Source organism: Manis javanica, chromosome 4 (assembly GCF_040802235.1).
Source record: "Manis javanica isolate MJ-LG chromosome 4, MJ_LKY, whole genome shotgun sequence".
Taxonomy (NCBI): Eukaryota; Metazoa; Chordata; class Mammalia; order Pholidota; family Manidae; genus Manis; species Manis javanica.
This window is the reverse complement of record NC_133159.1, coordinates 154,651,972-154,675,299: the sequence shown is the minus strand read 5'-3', so window position 1 is coordinate 154,675,299 and position 23,328 is coordinate 154,651,972. Positions and strand designations below refer to the sequence as shown.

The window sequence follows — 23,328 nt, the reverse complement described above, 5'->3', positions numbered from 1 at the left end:
GTGCACATAGAATATTCTCCAGAATAGACCACATACTAGCCCACAAAAAGAGCCTCAGTAAATTCCAAAACATTGAAATTCTACCAACCAACTTTTCAGATCACAAAGGTATAAAACCAGAAATAAATTCTACAAAGAAAACAAAAAGGCTCACAAACACATGGAGGCTTAACATGCTCCTAAATAATCAATGGATCGATGAACATATCAAAATAGAGATCAAGGAATATATGGAAACAAATGACAACCACACACAAAGCCCCAATTTCTGTGGGACGCAGCGAAAGCAGTCTTAAGAGGAAAGTATATAGCGATCCAGGCACACTTGAAGAAGGAAGAACAATCCCAAATGAATAGTCTAACATCACAATTATCGAAACTGGAAAAAGAAGAACAAATGAGGCCTAAAGTCAGCAGAAGGAGGGACATAATAAAGATCAGAAAAGAAATAACCAAAATTGAGAAGAATAAAACAATAGAAAAAATCAATGAAACCAAGAGCTGGTACTTTGAGAAAATAAACAAAATAGATAAGCCTCTAGCCAAACTTATTAAGAGAAAAAGAGAATCAACACAAATCAACCGAATCAGAAATGAGAACGGAAAAAATCATGACAAGACTCCACAGAAATAGAAAGAATTATTAAAGACTACTATGAAAACCTATATGCCAACAAGCTAGAAAACCTAGAAGAAATGGACAACTTCCTAGAAAAATACAACCTTCCAAGACTGACCAAGGAAGAAACACAAAAGTTAAACAAACCAATTACAAGCAAATAAATTGAAATGGTAATAAAAAATCTACCCAAGAACAAAACCCCCAGTCCAGATGGATTTACCTCGGAATTTTATCAGACACACAGAGAAGACATAATACCCATTCTCCTTAAAGTTTTCCAAAAAGTAGAAGAGGAGGGGATACTCCCAAACTCATTCTATGAAGCCAACATCACCCTAATACCAAAACCAGGCAAAGACCCCACCAAAAAAGAAAATTACAGACCAATATCCCTGATGAATGTAGATGCAAAAATACTCAATAAAATATTAGCAAACCGAATTCAAAAATATACCAAAAGGATCATACACCATGACCAAGTGGGATTCATCCCAGGGATGCAAGGATGGTACAACATTTGAAAATCCACCATCATCATCCACCACATCAACAAAAAGAAAGACAAAAACCACATGATCATCTCCATAGATGCTGAAAAAGCATTTGACAAAGTTCAACATCCATTCATGATAAAAACTCTCAGCAAAATGGGAATAGAAGGCAAGTACCTCAACATAATAAAGGCCATTTATGATAAACCTACAGCCAACATTATATTGAACAGTGAGAAGCTGAAAGCTTTTCCTCTGAGATCGGGAACAAGACAGGGATGCCCACTCTCCCCACTGTTATTTAACATAGTACTGGAGGTCCTAGCCACGGCAGTTAGACAAAACAAAAAAATACAAGGAATCCAGATTGGTAAAGAAGAAGTTAAACTGTCACTATTTGCAGATGACATGATACTGTACATAAAAAACCCTAAAGACTCCATCTCAAAACTACTAGAACTGATATTGGAATACAGCAAAGTTGCAGGATACAAAATTAACACACAGAAATCTGTGGCTTTCCTATATACTAACAATGAACCAATAGAAAGAGAAATCAGGAAAACAACTCCATTCACAATTGCATCAAAAAGAATAAAATACCTAGGAATAAACCTAACCAAAGCAGTGAAAGACCTATACCCTGAAAACTACAAGTCACTCTTAAGAGAAATTAAAGGGGACACTAACAAATGGAAACTCATCCCATGCTCGTGGTTAGGAAGAATTAATATCGTCAAAATGGCCATCCTGCCCAAAGCAATATACAGATTTGATTCAATCCCTATCAAATTACCAGCAACATTCTTCAACAAACTGGAACAAATAGTTCAAAAATTCATATGGAATCACCAAAGACCCCGAATAGCCAAAGCAATCCTGAGAAAGAAGAAGAAAGTAGTGGGGATCTCTCTCCCCAACTTCAAGCTCTACTATAAAGCCATAGTAATCAAGACAATTTGGTACTGGCACAAGAACAGAGCCACAGACCAATGGAACAGACTAGAGAATTCAGACATTAACCCAGACCTATATGGTCAATTAATATTTGATAAATGAGCCATGGACATACGATGGCGAAATGACAGTCTCTTCAACAGATGGTGCTGGCAAAACTGGACAGCTACATGTAGGAGAATGAAACTGGACCATTGTCTAACCCCATATACAAAAGTAAATTCAAAATGGATCAAAAACCTGAATGTAAGTCATGAAACCATTAAACTCTTAGAAAAAAACATAGGCATAAACCTCTTAGACATAAACATGAGTGACCTCTTCTTGAACATATCTCCCCGGGCAAGAAAAACAACAGCAAAAATGAACAAGTGGGACTATATTAAGCTGAAAAGCTTCTGTACAGCAAAAGACACCATCAATAGAACAAAAAGGAACCCTACAGTATGGGAGAATACATTTGAAAATGACAGATCCGATAAAGGCTTGACGTCCAGAATGTATAAAGAGCTCACACACCTCAACAAACAAAAAATAAATAACCCAATTAAAAAATGGGCAGAGGAACTGAACAGACAGTTCTCTAAAAAAGAAATACAGATGGCCAACAGACACATGAAAAGATGCTCCACATCGCTAATTATCAGAGAAATGCAAATTAAAACCACAATGAGGTATCACCTCACACCAGTAAGGATGGCTGCCATCCAAAAGACAAACAACAACAAATGTAGGCAAGGATGTGGAGAAAGGGGAACCCTCCTACACTGCTGGTGGTAATGTAAATTAGTTCAACCATTGTGGAAAGCAGTATGGAGGTTCATCAAAATGCTCAAAACAGACTTACCATTTGACTCAGGAATTCCACTCCTAGGAATTTACCCGAAGAACGCAGCAATCAAGTTTGAGAAAGACAGATGCACCCCTATGTTTATCGCAGCACTATTTACAATAGCCAAGAATTGGAAGCAACCTAAATGTCCATCGATAGATGAATGGATAAAGAAGCTGTGGTACATATACACAATGGAATACCACTCAGCCATTAGAAGAGGGCAAATCCTACCATTTGCAGCAACATGGATGGAGCTGGATGGTATTATGCTCAGTGAAGTAAGCCAAGCAGAGAAAGAGAAATATCAAATGATTTCACTCATCTGTGGAGTATAAGAACAAAGGAAAAACTGAAGGAACAAAACAGTAGCAGAATCACAGAACCCAAGAATGGACTAACAGGTACCAAAGGGAAAGGGACTGGGGAGGATGGGTGGGTAGGGAGGGATAAGGTGGGGGGAAGAAGAAGGGGGGTATTAAGATTAGCATGTATGGGGGGGTGGGAGAAAGGGGAGGGCTGTACAACACAGAGAAGACAAGTAGTGATTCTATAACATTTTGCTATGCTGATGGACAGTGACTGTAAAGGGGTTTATAGAGGGGACTTGGTATAGGGGAGAGCCTAGTAAACATAATATTTATCATGTAAGTGTAGATTAATGATAACAAAAAAAAAAGAAAGAAAGAAAGAAAAGGGGGATTACTTCCTGATAGGATAAAACTAACTGTAAATCAACGATTAATGCATGCTTTAAATATCCTTAATTTTGATCACTTAAAAGGTGTCAGATAATCGGCTATGGAGGTACATTTTTCTGATAATATTCCTTTCTCTTAAGAAAAAAAAAAAGCAGTTCCTGTGTGGTGATCTGCAATAAGTTCTTCACAATGGTATAAAGGGCATATCAAAGTGTGGGCAAGGGGTTAGTTTGTGTTTATACAGAGGATCAAAGCCTAACTTGGCTACCCAGAAAACAAATTAAGATATGACATGAAGAAGAACTTCCAACATCAACATCCTCTGGAAGAGTCATTCCAGAAGATGATCATCAAAAAACTTCTACAAAGATCCTGGTGCTGTTGCAGTTGTAGCTGCATTCATCCCTTCGGTTCCTGGACTTGCCATTGGAATGAAGAAGGAGATATCTAAGCTGGTCTGTGCATACAGTAAAACAACAAATTTGACTCGATCTATACTGTCAGAACTCAACTAAGAATTAGGAGAAGTGCAAGTTGTAACGCTCCAAAAACTTACAACTACAGACTACCTATTGTTAAAAGAACATATGGGATGTGAACAGTCCCCAGGAATGGGTTGTTTTAATTTGTCTGATTTCTCTTAGACTGTTCAAGTTCAGTTGGACAATACCCACCATATCATAGATAAGTTTTCACAAATGCCTAAGGTGCCTAACTGGTTTTCTTGGTTTCACTGGCGATGGCTGGTAATTATAGGTCTGCTTTGGTTATGTAACTGTACTCCTATTATGTTAATGTGTGTGCACAATTTAATTAGTACTTTAAAAACTATACATGCTGAAGTTACTCTACAAGAAGATATGTCAAAGAAATAAATAAACTTCCTATGTTTTCTTCCGCCTGCTACTTCTATAGCTTTTCTTCTTCCTTCGTAATTACAACCCTTAAATAGAATTCGTGCCTCATATCGAATTTACCGAGTATCATAATTCCTCCAAGTGGTAAAGATACCTCAAGACGAATGCTGGGCATAGAAGCCACAGGGCATAAATATGCAAAGAAATAAAAAGCTAACCTTTTCAAACAATATGGCTTCTCTCTCACTTGCCAACTTTACATTTCCCTGTATGGTCCCGGAAGATGACTGGTTAGCCAGAGACGGGTAAGATTCCTCAAGGAAGGAACAACCTAAGACAGGCACAGTCGCAGGGGGGCCGTCAGGTGAGAAATTGGGGATCAACAGAGGTGAGGCTTAGAACCTCACCCCCACCCCCCCATTTTGAGAGAAATCTTCTGCATCCATGGATGTTTTGTTGCCCTTGTCTAGCTTGGATTAATACTTAGTCTATAGGCACACACCTGATCATCTACATTTGCCCTCTTACAGCACTAAACTATGTTTTCTACCTTTATCTCGCATCTACCTACCACTTAAGCATTTTATTAAAAATAATAATAATAATAATAATAATAATAATAATAATAATAATAAGGGAGAAATGTGGGATTCACATATAAATTAAGTATAAAAATCAAATGAATAATCATAATTGACCTGATTGTTTGTAGTTCATGATGTGTGATCAAAGCCGAAAGTTTCTGTGATGACTGCCCTTGCACTGGTAACCATGTAAGAACTTATTCACTATGTAAGAATTTGTTCACCATGTAAGAACTTGTTCATTATGCTTCAGAAGATTGGAGACTGTTGAGAATTAGGCTTGGGGTTGATTAATGATTGTGCATTGAGTCCCCTATACAGAATTTTATTGTTGTTAACAACAATAAATATGAGAGATGCCCTCTCAAAAAATAAAAATAAAAAAATAAAAATAAAAATAAATTTATTCCAGTTGTGATGCCTTTATACACATACCGTTGGGGCTCCCCCTTTGGAATCATCTGGACATCCTAACTTCCATTCTTCAAAACCATCTTCATGTAGACTGTCTGAAATGGGTGTCTGGAGTGAATTAAGAAATCATAAAATGAGAGAATAAAATCAACTCCACGTTTCCACACACTCTCACCACCATCTTCCTTTAACGGTGTCTAGTAATCCCAAATGCTCAGGAAACAAACATTTAAAAGCCACTACTATTGACGGGATCTGATCCGTGGCTGCCTGAGTTCGAGGATGGGAGAGGGATTGATTACAAGAGGGCACAGGGAAATTTTGGGAAGGATGGAAATGTTCTGTGTCTTGACTATAGATGGTGGTTACATGACTGTATTCTTTTTCCAAACTCATCAAATGGTAGGTTTAAATTGATCACATTTTACGTATCTTACCCAGTTTAATTATTGTATTACATGTGTTCTAGGGCAGGGGCTGCCAAAGCGTTCTTCTGTGAAGGGCCAGATAGTAAATATTTTAGGCTTTGCTGTCTCTATTAAGACTACCCAACTCCTCTGTTGCAGCGCAAAAGCAGCCAGAGACAATAGACAATACATAGATGCATGCGTGTGGCTGTGTTTGACTACAATTTTATTTATAAACCAGAATTTGGTTTCATGTAATTTTCACGTCATGAAATCTTTTTTTGATTTTTTTTCCCCCAGCCATTTAAAAATGCAGAGGTCATTCTTAGCTCCCAGCTATAAAAGCAGGCAGCAGGCTGGATGTGGTCCGCGGCCGCTGTTTGCCAAGCCCTGCTCTAGAGTTCGAAAAGGGCCTCGGTCACGCAGCATTCTGAAATCTGCTTTAGAGGCTTCCCGGTGCAAATGCCGTGTCTAAGAGGGCTGGCAATCCAGCTCCCGCGCGCGAGTCGTGAGGCTTCCCTGCCAGAACCCACCCCCTCAGCGGCCAGGCTAAGCCGCCGCTTCTAGACTTCAATTTCCCCATCTGTCCAAGGAGAACAACTGTGTCCCAGAGCCCCACAAAGCTCGCTCAGCTTGCTATTTGGGAGAAAATGCTTTATGCCAGTGCAGAAACTGATCACGGCTCGGGTTATGTGTTTGACCTGTCTCAATCACCAGGGGGAAAGGTCTGATTTTTCAGGTTGTCATTCCTAAAATTGCTTGTCTTTCCAGGGGATGTTCTTATTTCTGAATGTGGTCTGACCTTCACATTCCCAAAAGAGGAGGGTTATTTTTTTCAAAGAGCTGGCAACAGCACAGCGCTCTCAGAAAGCTTGCTCCTTCCCTGCCAAGCTGCCATCCCCAGCACAAACCCGCCCTCAGGGGAGGGTGGCTGTCCCCCAGAACGTTTGCCCGGGTAGGGCCAGAGCTATGCCAAGCTCCTCTGACAGCAAAGTGGGCTTTACAAATCCAAACCAGTGCAAACTGAAATTTCTTTTTTTGGTTCTCACAGTGGTGGGTGCTTAAGGAACCCTTTTGGGGTGGTAAAAAAAAAAGGCTAAAATATCCACGAAAGTCAAGATAATTCTGCAGTTCTAAAGCTTCAAGGCTTAAAAACAAATTTTTTTTCAAATGTTCCATTTAAAATTTAACCAATCTTTCACTAAAGAAAATGGATTATCCAGGCACCTAGTTGATTAATCTACCTGTTGGAAGCATTCAAATTAATTGTTTGCATTAGGGGTTGCCAACTTTTTCTGTAAAAGGGTAGAGAGTAAATATTTCAGGTGTTTTCAGCAATACAGTCTCTGTTGCAACTACTGAACTCAGTTGTTGTGGTACAAAAGCAGCTACAATAATACATATATGAATGAGCATGACTGTGTTCCAAGAAACTTTGTTTTTAAAACTAGGCAGCAGGCCAGGTTTGGCCCACCGGATGTTTTTGCTGAGCTCTGTCCTAAACTGCAGTATCTTTAAGAGGAACTAGGTGGACTGGGGAAAAGGAAATAAAACTTAAACCAACATAATCTACTTGGCATATCTGCAGATAATCTTGTATTCCACAGATAGACTGCGGAATGGAAGCCAACCAAGCAGCAGGGTGTGCTGGGAGTGGGAACAGAGGTGCAAGGACCAGATGGACCTTGACCACATGAGTTTTCCTTCCTATGGAGGAGAAAAGGGATGAACAGCACTGGAGAGGAAAAGAGCCGATGGTGTATAGATAACCAAGAGACCACTGCTCACTGGACTGATTTCAGCAGCATTCACAGGGAAGGAGCCCTCTGGCTGAACTGGTATGACTCAGGTGGGCGGAAACCAGGTAGAGAAACACAACAGGAGCAAAGGCACAGGTAAGTGTGTGCAAGGTGTGTTCACAGACTAGTGAACTGGCAAGCTGGAGCAAAGCTGGAAAGGTGTTCATGGATATCACAGAACTCTTTTAAGTGTCAGGATTAACAGTATGCACTCTTTTCATTGAGTCTGTCGGAGGTATTGGTGTCTGAGCTGCCACTACATTGGTCCCTACAAAGCAGGCAACTCAAAAGCATCCTCCACCTTTACAAAGACGATGTGGCTGTCTGCATTTTACATGTTCCGAAAGTGATGTTGCTAATGGGTCACATTGATTATTATCTGCCCAATAATAACATACTAAGGGCTTTACTTTCCTATGTCATTTAACACTGATAAGAAATCACTGAGGTGGTAATTTTTATCCCCCATTTTACAGATTAGGAAACTGAGATGAGGAAGAAGGTAATTTACCTAAAGCCATCCAGCTCTGTAGTGTGGGTTTAAACTTAGGTCTGTCTGTCTGTCTCTCTCTCCTAAATGACTTTTCAGTGCATTTAAACATACTTCTGTGTTTTAATAGTCAATTGCAACATATTTTTTAAAACTTTATTTCTAAGTTGTCTCTTCCAGTGTTCCTCCTACTTGAAAATCTCCCATTCTATGATTAGATGTCTCATCTTTTTATCTTCCTAATCTTATTTTTCAAGAGCAACAGATTTGTAATTAAAGATTTAGGAATTTAAATTGTTTAAATTTCATCTAATTTGAGCTAATTTAGCATAAAATTACAATTTCTATCAATGGCATACCTACTGATCTACATATATAATTATTTTCATGTTGCTTTTGTCTACATTTTAGTGGGCTTTCCTTTAACACACACAAACCATATATTTATCTCACATGATTTTTGATCAGACTAGTGGAATATAATTTCAGATAAGGAAAAATGCTTATATATAAAAACCTAGAGAGGAACAAACTATTAGCAGTAGTTGCATTCAGGTTATGGGATAAGAGGTGATCTGTTTCCTTTTCTATTTTCCTCTAAATTATTTACATTTGGTTGATATTAGTGTTACAATTTTAAAATGTAATCATGTGGTAAAGAAAAGATTAAAACAACACCGTAGTATCTAGTCTAATGAGCAACTAATAAAAGAATTCTCTAATGTAAAAAGTGATTATCTTCCATAATGATTCCATGATTCTTGGTTATGTGTACTTAGAGCTATTAGGTCTCAAGAATTTACTGGGATCTAGTTTCAGGCGAGCTGGTGTGGGTCTATCTTTGGCTTCTCTAAATTCAATCAATTTGAAAGATACAGGAGTAAGGCTTTAGTGGATTAGTCACAACAGGCCATTAATCTCTGCATTCTAAATTGTAATCCAGCCTCTACCAATGTGGTCTGGGGAGGGGGGTGGGGGGTGTGGGAATCCCTCAAGCTCCAAAGCCTGCTCCCTAGAGACCAATACGCTTGGGTCACAGTTTGCTTGTCTTCACTTAACATGAATAAAGCATTTGTCATCTGTCCCATTTCTTGCTGGTGTTTTCTTTTATGCCTTTTACTGAGATTCTCAGATCAGAAATGTTTGAAGAGGAACCACGTAGCAATCACAGGAATAGCCTAGCATTTAATGATCATTAAAAAAAAAAATTCTCTCAAGTGACTAGAAAACATAAATCAAAACTATTTTTTCATGTTGCAAATCTGTCGCAAAGAACATGTGTATAAATTAGTGCTCAGGGAAGCAGGCGAGACTGAATAATGAAAAGAAAATAGAGGAATCAAAGTCTAGTAAAAAACAAGCAAGTGACAATTTAAGAACATGTAAATATATCTTTTATCATCGATGGATTGGAACATAATACCTCACTTCTTGATTGCTCTGGCCAATAAGCCAGCATTTACTAATGTTATGAAGTAAAAAAAAAAAACACCATGAGCAAATTCTTGAATCAGGGTTTTGTTTATGCCCCCATAGTCAAGGCCAAATATTTACTGAGCTACCCGAGACCATATGCCTGCATTAGAGGCCTTGATAAATCTACACCTTTGTTGTAAAATGAAAAACGTGGCATTAAATCTTAATTATTAAAGAAAAATGTAGGCCACACTCAGTAAATTGCCTCTGAAGATCCTTTTATGAAAAAGACTTGATTGGCTTCTTTGTTATTACCTCAAAATATTCCCCAAACATCCTAGCTTCCCTTAGTGAATCAGATTCAACCAAGCTCAATTATTGTATGTTATATACAGGCAGTGTGCTAACTACTTTCACATGAATTGGCTCATTTAATCCCCATGTTTTACACGACACTGCCCAATTCCTTCCTCATTTTTCCCAACATGTCTCGTTTTAGCTTCAGCTGTAGCACTACAAAATCCACCATTTATCCAGTCCATGTTACGTGCCAAGCACAATGCTGCATTTTAAAATTTCACTCTTTCTTAACTCCAAAGATAGATGTTATTATCTCCAGTAATAAAAAAAAAATACTAAGGATTAGAGATTTTTAAGTAACTTCCCAAGGTTTCAAAACAAGTAACAGCAGACTTGGGATAAAATTCTAAAAAAACCAACGCACAGAACACATGGTTTTCAGTATATGCTTTTATGGGGCAGTAAATCATAACCCCTATACTCTTTTCCAGGGCTTACTAGAGACCTACAAGGCCATCCTCATTCTATAAATATAGTTTGGGCTGTTCTCTCATCATGCCTCATCCTTCCACTTGCCCATCTAGAAAGTCATGTGCCTCTTTTCTGCTCACTCACCATCTTAAAAGTTCTTCCTGTAACTTAATCTTGTTGCCTCCACATTTCAGAAACTGAAGAAGTTTAGTATTAACAGCGAACTTGGATAATTTTCTGTAAAAGTCTCTTAACACTATAAAATTTCCAAGCTGGAAAAGGACCTAGAAATTACCTGATCCAATATCCCTTTTCAGAAGGGTTAGTGAAATGATTTCCCCCTACCACAGGTGTGGGGAAAAGCTAACACTCACCTTCACCATGTTTTAATTTCTATCCCAATCTTTCCTGCCATCCACCTGATTTGCTCTTCCCTATGATTTATAGAAATACACTTTAGGAACGATATTTAGGAAGTCTCAAAATTCTACCCTTAGGAAAGGTATTTGCTTGTTCCTAGCCATGGTTTCCTGTCTCTACTCTGACTTATCAATAAGCAAAATAATATCTAGAATACCATGCCTTTTTGTTTAATAGTTTCTGAGGTGGACTACTGTTGAAAGGATCTCGGAAAGTTTAATTACTATTCTTCATATTTATTTACTTTCTCAAGGAATTCAGGTGTATTTTTAGAGCCCTACAAACAGGTTTTGCCTTCATATAATATGGTAAAACCATGAAGAACTTCATACTGTGTCACCCAGGAATTCCAATCCTGGGGTTACTTTAAATAAATAATTCAACAGAAATAAAGATCTAAAATATGAAAACACATGTCAAAAAATAGCAAAAACTATAAATGTAGATGCTCAGAAATAGGGGAAAAGATAAATATAAATCATGTTATTTTAGATGAAAAAACTACACGGAACGATTACAAGGAAAATCATGAATATTAATGTTGCAGATACTAACTAATTATTGACCAAACCATCTTCCTCTGCATATGGGCACAAGACGAGCCTGTAATTCCAAATTTCTGGGCAATAATTTGTGGCCATTTGACTGGCCAGAAGTGATGTACACAGCTTTCTTGCTTGGCCTGTATTAACACCTCTCTCACGATCTTCCTCCACACTCTCTTTCTGTACCCGTTGATGTTGATGCCCAGGACACTGGAAGCTGAATCTGAAGATAGGAGAGCTTCCATCAGCCTTAAGACTCCTAAGCCACTAGAAAAGACAGGATTCCTTTCCTTTCATCCCTACACATACATACACATACACACACACATTGACACTCATGGACAATTGACGTGAGCAGGTGGTAAGCTTCTCTTGTGTAATGGCACCGAGATTGTGTGGTTTATCTGTCACAGAGTACAGGGTTTCCTGAACTAACACAACTACTAAGCAAAGGGGAGGGACATTTAAGATATAATGTAAAGTTTTAAGAAAAGTACAAAGACTTAACATTGAAACAAGTTATAACTGCAGACTTCAGTAAATAAAAATGTAGTCTATAAGGAATCGGTTTATTTCTCTAAGTTTTCTTTGATACTGTTGTTGTATCATAGTTAGCATTAAAATGAGCTCAACGAGTGCCAGCATCAGTCATGTTTATGACACTAAAACACTTGAATACACAGTCCCTAGCTTGCCAGGGGCACTGATCAAGGATGAGTATTTCATTCGAACACACAATTAGCCTGAACTGCAACCGGGTAAACAAAACTCTCATTCACTAATTTCTTCAACATGTCCTACCTTTAGACTTGGCACATTACAAGACTTTATGTGACTCAGTCAAGCTATAATTTCAGTAGTTCCAAAAGCAGGAGAACAGAAAAAAAAAAAAGGGCTGCACCAACTCTTGCACTTAAAATTGCATAAGACTCTTATTTAGCCACTACACCTCAGCACTTCAAAGACACAAGCTAAAAGACCACAAAGAACTTCTTCAGCACAGTGGAAAAAACAGGGATGGAACTCGTTACAGTAACCAAAAAAGTAATCACCTCACTACTTTATGTTTCATTCTACGGGGCTTTGCTACTTACAGCTGGCATCATTATGGTGTATTACAAGACTTAGACAGCCAGTGACATATTTCTATTCACACCCAGCCGTATCAATAGAAATTTATTCCAATTATAAATGACTCACTTCCTATCAGTATCATCTCCATATATCTACTGAGAAGTGAACAGTATGGGCCTTTCTTCTACAACCTCCCCTTAATTTTTTTCTGTAGTTATATTAATTAAAGCAAATAAATAACAATAAACCATCCAACTGACCATCTCACAGCTGTAAAGATCCACTAAGAGATTCCAGGTTGATAGCCAAGATAGCAAATCCACTATGTCCTTTCAATTTCTAGTTTTCTTGACTCTCCTCCTTGGGAAGAACTAGTGGGCTACAGTAAAAAAAAAAAAAAAAAAAAAAAAAGGCCAGAGGAGAAAGTAACATTTCTGGACGTAAGACTGAAAACACTTCAGAAACCAGAATCACTGCCTGTATTGCTCTGCATCAAGTCTAAAGGGTGGGTGGCTCTTCCTCTGCACCATTCAAGTTCAGTGCTAACTAAGGGGCATTCTCAAGTGCTGGATTCTCGCAAGCTGGAGCCCAGTAAGAAAACACCATATCCTCAGTAATCTCCTTCAAAAGGAACAGAGATGACATGGAAAAGGAATGTTAACAATGCATCCACTGATCCTTAATCATCCTAGTCAAGTCTTAGAGGGTAGTATCATAGAACATAAAGGAGCCCAGATACATTTCAAACAACTGTAGTGCCCCAACTCATTTGTCAAAGGCAGATATGAGTTGAGTCTGAGAAGGAACCAGAAAGCTATCAAATACATTGCTCCCTGGGGAACTTCCAGTCCTCTCTGACTCTGCAAACTCAAAGACCCCCACACGGTAATAGCAAGAGGGCAGCTAACAGAGATGTCTTCATCACCCCTCTCTCTAGCCTCAACTCTTGTCTGCCTTCTCCTGCAAAAGGAGGAAAACCACTCTACATCATTCCTTGTTATACATGTACATATCAACCATCATTATTACTGAGCATCTACCTAATGCCAGGCACTGGGTTCAGCAATGAGGTAAAAAAGAAGCCACAATATTTGTGTATCACCAAATATACATTCTGTAATGCAAAGATCATTGCTGTTTTTGTTGACTACAATTTAATTCTGCTTGGTCCAGCTCCTCCCTCAAAGGAGGCATCATTAGCACTTGGTGAATGAATGAGCCAACACATTAAACACTGGGGGTGGGGAGCATATCCCCTCCATAGGAATGTCACTTTATTTGTTCATTTCAAGACTCCTGTAAGGTAATTGATTTATCCAGCCTCGCAGAGGAAGAATGGCCTGTGCTCACCTAATAAGCGCTGCCATCAAAATTGTTTTCCGTGAGAGTACAAGGGAGCTGTGTGTGGTAGGAAGAGGGGGCAGCGGAAGGGGAATATGTTGACTCATATCCTTCAGTAAATGTGTTTATTCCGACTCTCGCATTGCTGCCAAATGTGTTGTGAAGCCAGCAGGACTTGGCGCTGGAAAATTCACCTGAAAGTCACAGGCTTCATTTCCTCCTGCCAGTCCCTTCAGCCACTGGGCATGAAGTATTAGACAAAGTTAATGATTAAATTCTGCATTTACGGTGACAAAGGTCCCACTCTCCCAGCTCAGAAGGGAAGGGCATCCCTCAACCACTGATAATCTCTCTGCCGCCATCCTGATGGCACCTTAATGCAAATATAATCAAACCCAAACACTGGTTACCCCATTACCGGCCTAAAGTTGCTAATAAACAGCAATTATGGCTTTGTTATAAAGCCAATCCCACACCATTTCTCACCACCCTCAGCTCCCCACCCCAACCCCTGCATCACTGAAATCCTTTAAAGCTCTAAGGTTACATGAGACAAAAATTGCAAAAAGTTTTAGAAGTCAATTATCAAAGAGAATAAGATGAGAATTGGTACACTGCCAAATCCAGGGCCGTTCAAGAGGGTCCTGGCTCTTTTCCCTATGGTACCAATTCATGGAGACAAACTAAGTCAGGAGATAAGTTTACAGTCTACATCTGGGTTATTTCAAAAGCTTCTGGGAAGCCACCTGGAACTAGAGACGACACTGGAAAACAACTAGTGATCTGGGCCAAATGAAGCATAGCTGGGCCAGAGCCAAGAGCTTTTACCCTGATTGGTCTCCTCCCAAGGAAGAGAAAGATGTAAACGAGGCCCATACTCTTGGGTCTTAAAAGGATGGCTTTCCTGCATAGAGAGGCACCAGGGTGGTTTTTACTATTATTATACACAAGGTGTTCCCGTTACTGGAATCATATCTCCTAAATACACTTCTAGCTCTGCCTCATCCATCACACCCACTCTAGTTGTTGACGTCCTGACAGTCCCCAGCTTTCATCCCTTATCTAGTGTTTCTGTCTTTGCAGATGCTCTTCCCTGTGACCATCTATCCCCCATCACACCACTCCTGGTCAATCAGCCCACATCTTCCAACCTTCAACACACAGCCCAAGCATCTTCTGACACTCCTTTACCCTCCTTTCTCTACCCCTTCCCGCCTCCAGAATGAGCCAGATGTCACATCTCTGTTCTACTCACTCTGAATTCTTTTGCATCATAAGACTTATCACATCCTGCTCTAACTGCTAATCTTTTGAAAATCAGTCTCTTACTAGACTGTGAATTCCTGCAGGGAAAAGTCAGTGTCTCCCTCATTCCTGTTGGGTCCCCAGTACCTTACGGAGAGCACACCCTCAAGCAATGGTTACGTGGACACAGGAATCCATTCATTTCAGTTCTCTATGCTCCCTCTACAGTAACTGGGCCATCGAGAGGGTAAAATGGATATACAATTTAATGGGCCATAGGTATACCCTCCCAGGTGAACATGCAGTCTATTGGAAATAAGAATTGTGCAGAGCGTAATAAGGTAAAACTGCTGTAAAAGGCTTTGCAATGCCTCCAGCATCTGTTTCATGTCGACGAGTACATCTTTGGCTTGGCACACAATTCATCTTCAGGACGCAAAAGCTTGTATGGATGATTCATTTCTCTTGGCCTCCTTCTAATGTTAAAGACATGGTTATTGTTGATGCTGCGACTGTTGCTGCTATTATTATTCAAGGGCAATATTGGAGACAATTGTATTTGCTTACCATGAAAATACCAAATCTCAAGGATTGGGGTAAATCAGGTCCTTAACAGATAGGGCAATTGCCTATTTTTTTTTTTTAAGTCTGTCACTTAGAATGTCCCACAATGGCCTCATCGACCTATGAGGCCAAGTATTTTTTAATGGATTTTGCAAGCAAGAATAAAGGTTGACAAGAAGAAGAATAGTTGGGTTGCTAAGTTACTGTCTGTTGCAGTCAAAGTACAAAACCATCTTATTAAATTGTGTATAAACCTGATTATGTCATATTCCTTATCTCCAACTTGGCTCCACCTTTTTATCAAAAAGATCACATCCACTTTGGGGACTTTGTTTTTCATCCCTTCTTGTCTGTGAACCTACTATTCTTGCCTGATGGCATGTCTATTTTTTTTTTCCTGTTCTTTCGAAATCTCATGTATTTTTCCAGGCTAGTTCAAATGTCTTCAGTGGAAACCCTTCCCCACGTAACTCCACAGAGAGCCAAGTCAATGGCGCCTCCTTCATACTCATACAGCACTTTGTACACACCTCTGTCACACAGCGTGTACCACCTTGTAAATACCAAGGGCCAGGTATTGCTCATTTTCTGTGATTCCTGCCTGGCATATAGTGAGCTGGCAATACTACTTAGCTGAATACAAAATAAATGAGTAAAAAATTCACGGGATTGACAAGAGGTCCAAAGTGTCAACAGCGAGTATTATCATTGCTGATGATGACAATGGTGAACTTACGGGACTAGCTCCAGTTCACTGAGGGACGGCGACATGTCACTCACTATGGCAGGATCTCGTGTAATCTCTCTAATCCTCATTGTACAGATCTTACAGAGGCTCGGAGAATTTACAGAACTTCTCCAAGGCCACACAGAGAGTGACTGTTGCAGGTAGGCCGACCTTAGTTCCAAAGCCCATGCTCACGCTCATATGATATGTACAATATGGCCAGGTGGTCACTGTATTCCGTTCCAGGCATTCTGCAAACAGTGCTTTGTTCCTTACAATTACCTGTAGGATCAGCCATCTTGGGAAGCAAGTATCATCTCCATTTTACAGATGAGAAAGCTGAAGTGTCAATGGTTTACGTTCTCAAATAGGCTACAGACTTTGCAAAACACAGCAGTGGTTAGAGATATGCAACACAAAGTTGAAATCCAAAGAAATGTAAGAATTTCAAACAAGTTTTAACCAGGTTCAGTCCATTGAATCCATGCAAAGACCCATAAAAAAAATCACCAAGAAATTAAGTATATTAGGACACTCACTCCATCTTCTCTCAATTCAACAGCTATCTAAGTGGGCTCACTCCAACGTCCCTGCATCTCCTAAAGTGAACCTTTTCTTCCAACTGGGACAGTCACTGTACCTCTCACACACTCCTGTTCCTCTCATTTTGATGATGATGTACCCTCTTTCTACCCAAACCTCCAACATCTATCTAATTAACCTTCCTTTTCCTTCATGGACGGACTTCTTTCTTACATTACATTTATGTCCATTCTCAATTAGGTATTATTCTTATCAATCTATATCATTATACATTTTTGCACATTACTTTTCTTTTATATCTTATCAATTAATTATTCTCCCTATTATTTCATATCATTCTAAATTATGTGTATGTACCTCAACTTCAATTTCCTAACTATACCTTAAGTCTGGATCATTTCATCCCATAGTAGAGACAGATACTTTACATTTGTGTAACATGAGGAACATTCGGGACCCCTCTCTGATGTTTCCCTCAGTAGTTCTTTGAATTAGGCAAGGGAGATGTAATTCTCATTTTACAAATGAGGATACTGAGGCTCTAAGAGGTAAGGGAATTGCCCAGCCAGATAGGTAATTCAGGAAGAGATGGATCTCAGGGCGAGTCTTCTAACTTCCACGTTCTTTCCACAGTAGCTTGCTATGATGCCTGGATCTCATCCTGACCTACACTCCAGGCCCAAATACATAATGCTTAATTAAGGTGAAAAGCTGAGATGTTAGGGCACTCATTGCCTAGGATGGCAATCCAACCTCCTCTTCCCACCCAAGAAAGCCACCCAGTTTCCTCCACATTGACATTCCTCTTTTCCCCGGGATTGTACACTACTCGGGAAGACTCTTGTCTCACAGAGAGAAAGCGCCTCACCAGGACGACGGCTTCACAGTGCCCGGGCTACACGGCATCCCACGGGAAACTGGATTTACAGAAACCATACTGCCAAGAAGATCATCAAACAAGTATTCTCTGTTGGGATGGGGCTTTTTTTTAATGGAATGTTCTATTTTAGGCCATATTGACAGCACATACAGTTTTGCCATTTTGGATGCCCTTTCAAGTTGGGTTTATACCGAGTTAATGATACATCAGCAGATAAAGGAGAATTCTGTTACTGCCTGAAGTATCAAACACTACCTTGTTCCCATGTGATTTATTAAACTTCTCAAGCCTCACGAAGGTTAAAGTGGGTCACACTCATGACTCTGCACCAAAGCCTAACGCTACCAGTTTCATTTATGTGAGAAAGAAAATTAAGAGACATTTCAAAGTTGTTATGCCAAGGTCCTCTGGAAAGTAGGAATGGTGCTCAGTGTCATAAAATGTACTTGCTGATGATTTTCTTTTTGCTTTTAAACAAGTTGAAGGAAAGGAAGGTAAAGGCTCTAATCTATCACGGCCCCACAAACCTGCCAATGCCAGGTTTGTAGGAAAAAATAATTGTATTTGCAAGCTTACTATGCCTCAGACACTGTGCTAAGTGAAAATCATTGAATATATTATCTCATTTAATCCATGTAACAATGTATGAGATATGTATTATTATCCCCTTTCTACACATGATGAAGCCAAAGTTAAATTATTAATTTTCACATTAGGAAAAGAATGCATGAAATATTCCTTGCTTATTGGGATTGCTGATCATAAATCGCTGGTGGCAAACTTGAGTAACAGCTTCATCTGTTTGACTGGCACAGTCACATAAAACTCAAATACTATCTTAATCCTGGTTGTAGACTGCAATTTCCCTAAATGTCTAGTTCCAAACTTGTTAAGACTTATGTCCACTTAACACAATTTATTCTTTCATTTGGAGGCATAAAAAGAAAAATACTGAATAAAAACATTTAAAAGCACTCCTGAGACAGAACATAAAAAATAAACTGAATTTTGACTCTGACCTGGATGTGAATCATCCAAGCTGAATCTCTGTGGGTTTTCGTTGCCTCACCTATAAAATAACCAACCCTACAGATTCTAAGAACAGATGAGTTAAAATATGTGCAATATTATGTAATACATGTGAAACCACCACATAATTCTAATCATTATTGTTGTTTTTATTATGAATGAGCTGATAAAGTTACCTAGAGGGAAGTAGGATGCGATGTGTAAATTGAATCAGACACAGCTGTCTTTGGACCAGGAAATTCTCTCCTGGTGCTGCTAAGCATTCATTCTCGCTGATCTGAGCTGCTTTTGTAAGAATGGTGCTCTTGCTAGCACAGGGAGAAAAATCATCCTGGTTCTCTCCCTCCCTCTCATCTCTGCACAGATCTTGGCTGCCTCGCATTTCGATCTCACAGTAAAATGAGATCTAAGTCTCATGTGGAACAGAAAACCCCCCCAGATCACGGAACTCCCTCTTCAGCCTTGCTGTGTTGTCCTTCCGGAACCAAAATTGATCCAATCTCCAAATGCAAGGCACACAGGCTACTTGGCCAGAGAAGTCTGGCCAAGCAGACCCCTGGTCCCACTTGCCAACAGCTTTACCACAACCATACGATTTGTGCAGAGCCAACCGACAAACATACCAAACCCAGGTCTCTCTAGTTTAAGCAATATATCCACATAAGCCCAAGGAGAAAACTCCTTGACACTTTATTTGGGGAGTGGGGAGGGGGAAGCATAAGAACCTTTGGTTAACAAAACAGTAAGTTACCAAGCACCAGAGTGTTCCTGAGTGCCAGTGCTATCAGGTGAAATTCAGTCACTATAACTTCTATAGGCCAGCTGTACTACCAAAATTTTCCTTCCACAAAATGTTCATGTGGCAGACTTTAGCTGGCTTCTTCTCATCTGGTACTTCCCTAGTAAAAAAGCCCACCCTACCAAATGCATTGACCACCGACATATGGTAACTAAGTAAAAATTAGGGCCTATTAACTAGGCAGGGCAATGCATCCCAAGATGATAGAAGGGCACTTTGGTTTTTTTCTGCTTTTTTAATTTAAGACTTAGTAGGTTTTATGATCTCTGGGTTATGTTCCTTTTGGTAAAGCTCAGTCATGAGTAAATTAAAACCGCAAATCATGGAAACAGAAATGAAAGACCCACTAAACTCTCCCTGAGCCACAATCACTCAACCTTAGTGCACTGCAGTCCCATACCTCTAAAGGCTGCCAGATGGAAAAAAATGTCCCCCAAACTGGTAACTGTGAGTCATAATTATATTACTAATCAGAATTGTGCTATACATGGACATCGCTGAATGAGCAACTCTGCTATGGAGGAAGGAGACCACCTTGGCCCTGGAGAAAGACTGGTCTTTTAAAATGAAGTTAATGGATGTGTAAGTGTGGAGTATATAATTGTGCATCTCTTGCCTAAATGTCTTTATAAAGTGCAAATTAATGCAGATCCTAACCAGGCATTTGGAACGCTAACCTAGTTTTCTGTGTTTAGCTAATAGCTAACAATTTTGCTCACACTTTGATCCTCTCATTACATTGCGATGATGATTATTTAGTAAATACATGTGAAAGGCCACGTACTCCACGCACCCCTCCTGGGTTGGAAATAACCCCCCCTACTGCTTCTATTTATATAATTTAGTTATTGATACACCAAATCAAGTATAGCTGTGACAGTCTCCCACTAATGCCTCTTTTGGAGGCTAAGAACAGACCCATTCTCAGCTGTTTCCCCCCACCAGGGGACCAAAGATTGGTGGGGGAGGAATCTTAATCTCCATGAATGTTAACCCTTTGTAAATCTTAAAGGAACTTAGGTGGCTTGTCTGATTTGCAAATTATTTATGATGCTGGAGAGATGCAAGGAAAGGCTGTTTTCTAACTAGTGAAATATTATGGAACAGGAGAATTTAAAACACACATGTAGAAGAGTTAAGATGTAAAATGTGGCCTTGGGAGAGGCCACCTAGTCCATCCTGGACACATGACTGATCAACCTTTACAGGTTACCTGGGAATTTTTCCTCTTAGAGTTCCCCCTAGAGGATCTGGAGTGGCCCCAGGCACTTCTGGTTGTCTGCCAGATATACAACATTTCTCTAACGTATTACATAGGCAAATTTCTTCATAGGGTGGCCAAGCTCCAAAGAGAATGATTTTGAATAAAAGGTTCCCCATTCCTGCCCTATGAGGAGAATGTTGAAACTCAATAGTACTGGGTCCCGGGTAAGTGCAGACAAGGATTTTCAATATCCAGCAATATCCAGAATCAGATCTGGCTTAGAGGGAGTGGACTGCCTGGGCTGAAGGAAGATGCAGGAAACATGGCCCTCCACCCCAACGCTGCTCAGGAATGTGTCTGCTCACCGGCAAGGTTGCTGCTCGCCTCTCCTGGGGACTTCATGGGAAGTTGGCTGAGTCCCCAGTTCTGCAGAGGGAATACAGGCAGAGGGGAACACTGCAAACTGACCTTTGCCTGGACACTTAAATGACAGTTGTGAGGGGACCTGAGGTGGATACTGAACTGGGGAATACTGCTGATCCTGGGGCTCCTTCTCTCTGCTTCTCTGCACACCCCAACTCCCCACACCAACAACGACACTGCCTGGAAATCAGAATCCCTCCCAACACGCAGATACACAGGCACAGGCTGGCACAAGCCCTGCCTCATTCACCTCATCACCCTGGCTTCCCATTAGCTCCTGAAACCACATGCTGCCACAGCAGCCTGAGGCCAGTGAGTCCTAGCTAGCAGATCCTTGCCACTGGGAATTAAGAAAGGCCACGATCTAAAGTGCTTTTTATGATATAGTGTTGTTTCAAATCGGTGTTGCTTTTATTTGGTGTGCTAGTATGTTTCAGACCATCACAAGGGGTCCTGATGTGTCCGGGGAAGGCAAGGAGGACCTCCACATGCCTCTCGTCCCTGCTGGTATTCTCCAGTCCTGCAGTCTCCTGCAGTCTCTCAAAGTGCCTAGATGGCAGAGCTCTGCGTCCATTTTGCCAGCCAGGAACCACCGAGTTGGGGAACTTTGAAAGCCGGGGGTGGGGGTTGGGGTTTGCCAAGGCTCAGATTTCAGGTCCAGAGTTCTCAGCCAGGAAAGCAGTTGAAAATCAACACTCATCTGCCTCTTCTTTCTCATTCTAAACCCCTTCTATGTTCTAGGACTCCAGACAGCAAACACCCACCACACACACCTTCTCGTGCCTAGTCTTTCATCCTGAAGGCAACAAGCCTGCAGAGCTGAAAGGGTCTCTGCCCCCATCCCCTCCCCTCCCCATCCCGCGACGCTCCTGGACTGTCTACACACAATAAAACCCTATGCATTCCAAACACCACAACATACCCCAAACAGCCCGTGGCTCGCGCGCGTCCCATACCTGATATGCAGACGATGAAATTGGCTTGAAGAAGAAAAAGCACCTCCCAGACTATTTCCATCCTCTGATTCTCATTCCAAGTGCATCACTCGACGGGAAAACAGGGGGGCAGGGGACAGCCCGACACGGCACATACACACACGCACCACACACTTCCGAGCGAGCGCTCACTCGCACTCCCACCCGACAGCCAGCCAGGGACCGTCTCCCCCAAGATCAATATCGCAGTTCGAATGCTTCCGGCAAATCTCCCCTCGAGCTCGACGGATATGCGCCCCACATGTGCTGACACATGTCCGATGCCTCGCTGCCCCGGAGGTCCCCCCGCTGGCCGGTCCCTGCTCCTCGCACGAGCGGCGGAAACAGCACTAGCGGCGGCGGCGGGGGCAGCCACCTGAAGCCACCAGCGCCGGGCTTCTCCTGCAGAAACGAGACCGCGGTCGGCCGGACGCCCCAAGAAGACATAGACGATAGCCCCCCGCCGGGCCGAGCCGCTCAGTTCCGGGCCCCGGCGGCTCGCAGCTCGCAGGCTAAGCCCAGTCAGTCCGCGGCAAGTTGCCCTCGAAGTCCGCCCCGCTCACCGGGGCATGGTCAGAGGCTGGCAGCTCCGCTCCCGGGCCGTTCTCGTCCTGCTTCCGGGGGGGCGGGGGCAGGAGCAGGCACAGCAGACAGAGAGACAGAGAAAGACAGGCAGGGATTATTGCCCGAAACCGCCGGCCGCCGCTGCCTCGCCGACCCTCCCTGCTCCCACGCCCGCGCACAGCCCGCCGCGTCCGAGCCCGGCTCGGGCGGCGCGTCCCGGGCGCCGAGCGCCAGGGGTGCGGAGCCGGGGACCCGGGCGCGTCGGAGGCCCGCGGGCTCGCCACGTCGCGCGCGCGCGCGCTTTCCGTTCCTCTGCTAGGTTCCTGGGCTCCCCAGAACCCCCCGTTGCCTCGCTCCCATCGTCCGCAACTAGCGCCGCCGCCGCGATTTTCCGCAATGCAACTGCAGGGGTCGTTATTTCCTCGCCTACGGATCCCGACACCGCCCGGCTCGCAGGGAGGAGGAGGGCAGGTGTGGTGGGGGGGGAGCGGGCGGGAGCGGGAGGAGGGGCGGCTCGGCCAGGTGAACGTCCTCGCCGCCGCCCGGGGCCCCGCGTGGGCCCCGCCGCCCGGCGCTCGGGGGCGGAGGCTGGAGGCCGGGGTGGGGAGGCGAGGCTGAACGCGGCCATGAGCAGGAGGCGCTGGGCGTCGGAGCT

General features: G+C 41.9%; 1 protein-coding gene across 1 annotated transcript in view; it reads right to left on the bottom strand.

Annotated features, from left to right (window-relative positions):
- CA10 (carbonic anhydrase 10) overlaps positions 1–22,230 on the bottom strand; it is a 462,952-nt gene extending 440,722 nt beyond the window's left edge. The window contains exon 1 of the mRNA XM_036999163.2: positions 22,092–22,230. Coding sequence (XP_036855058.1) covers positions 22,092–22,152 — 61 coding nt within the window. The 5' untranslated portion in view covers positions 22,153–22,230. The remainder of the gene's footprint in view (positions 1–22,091) is intronic.
- Positions 22,231–23,328: the final 1,098 nt, after the last annotated feature.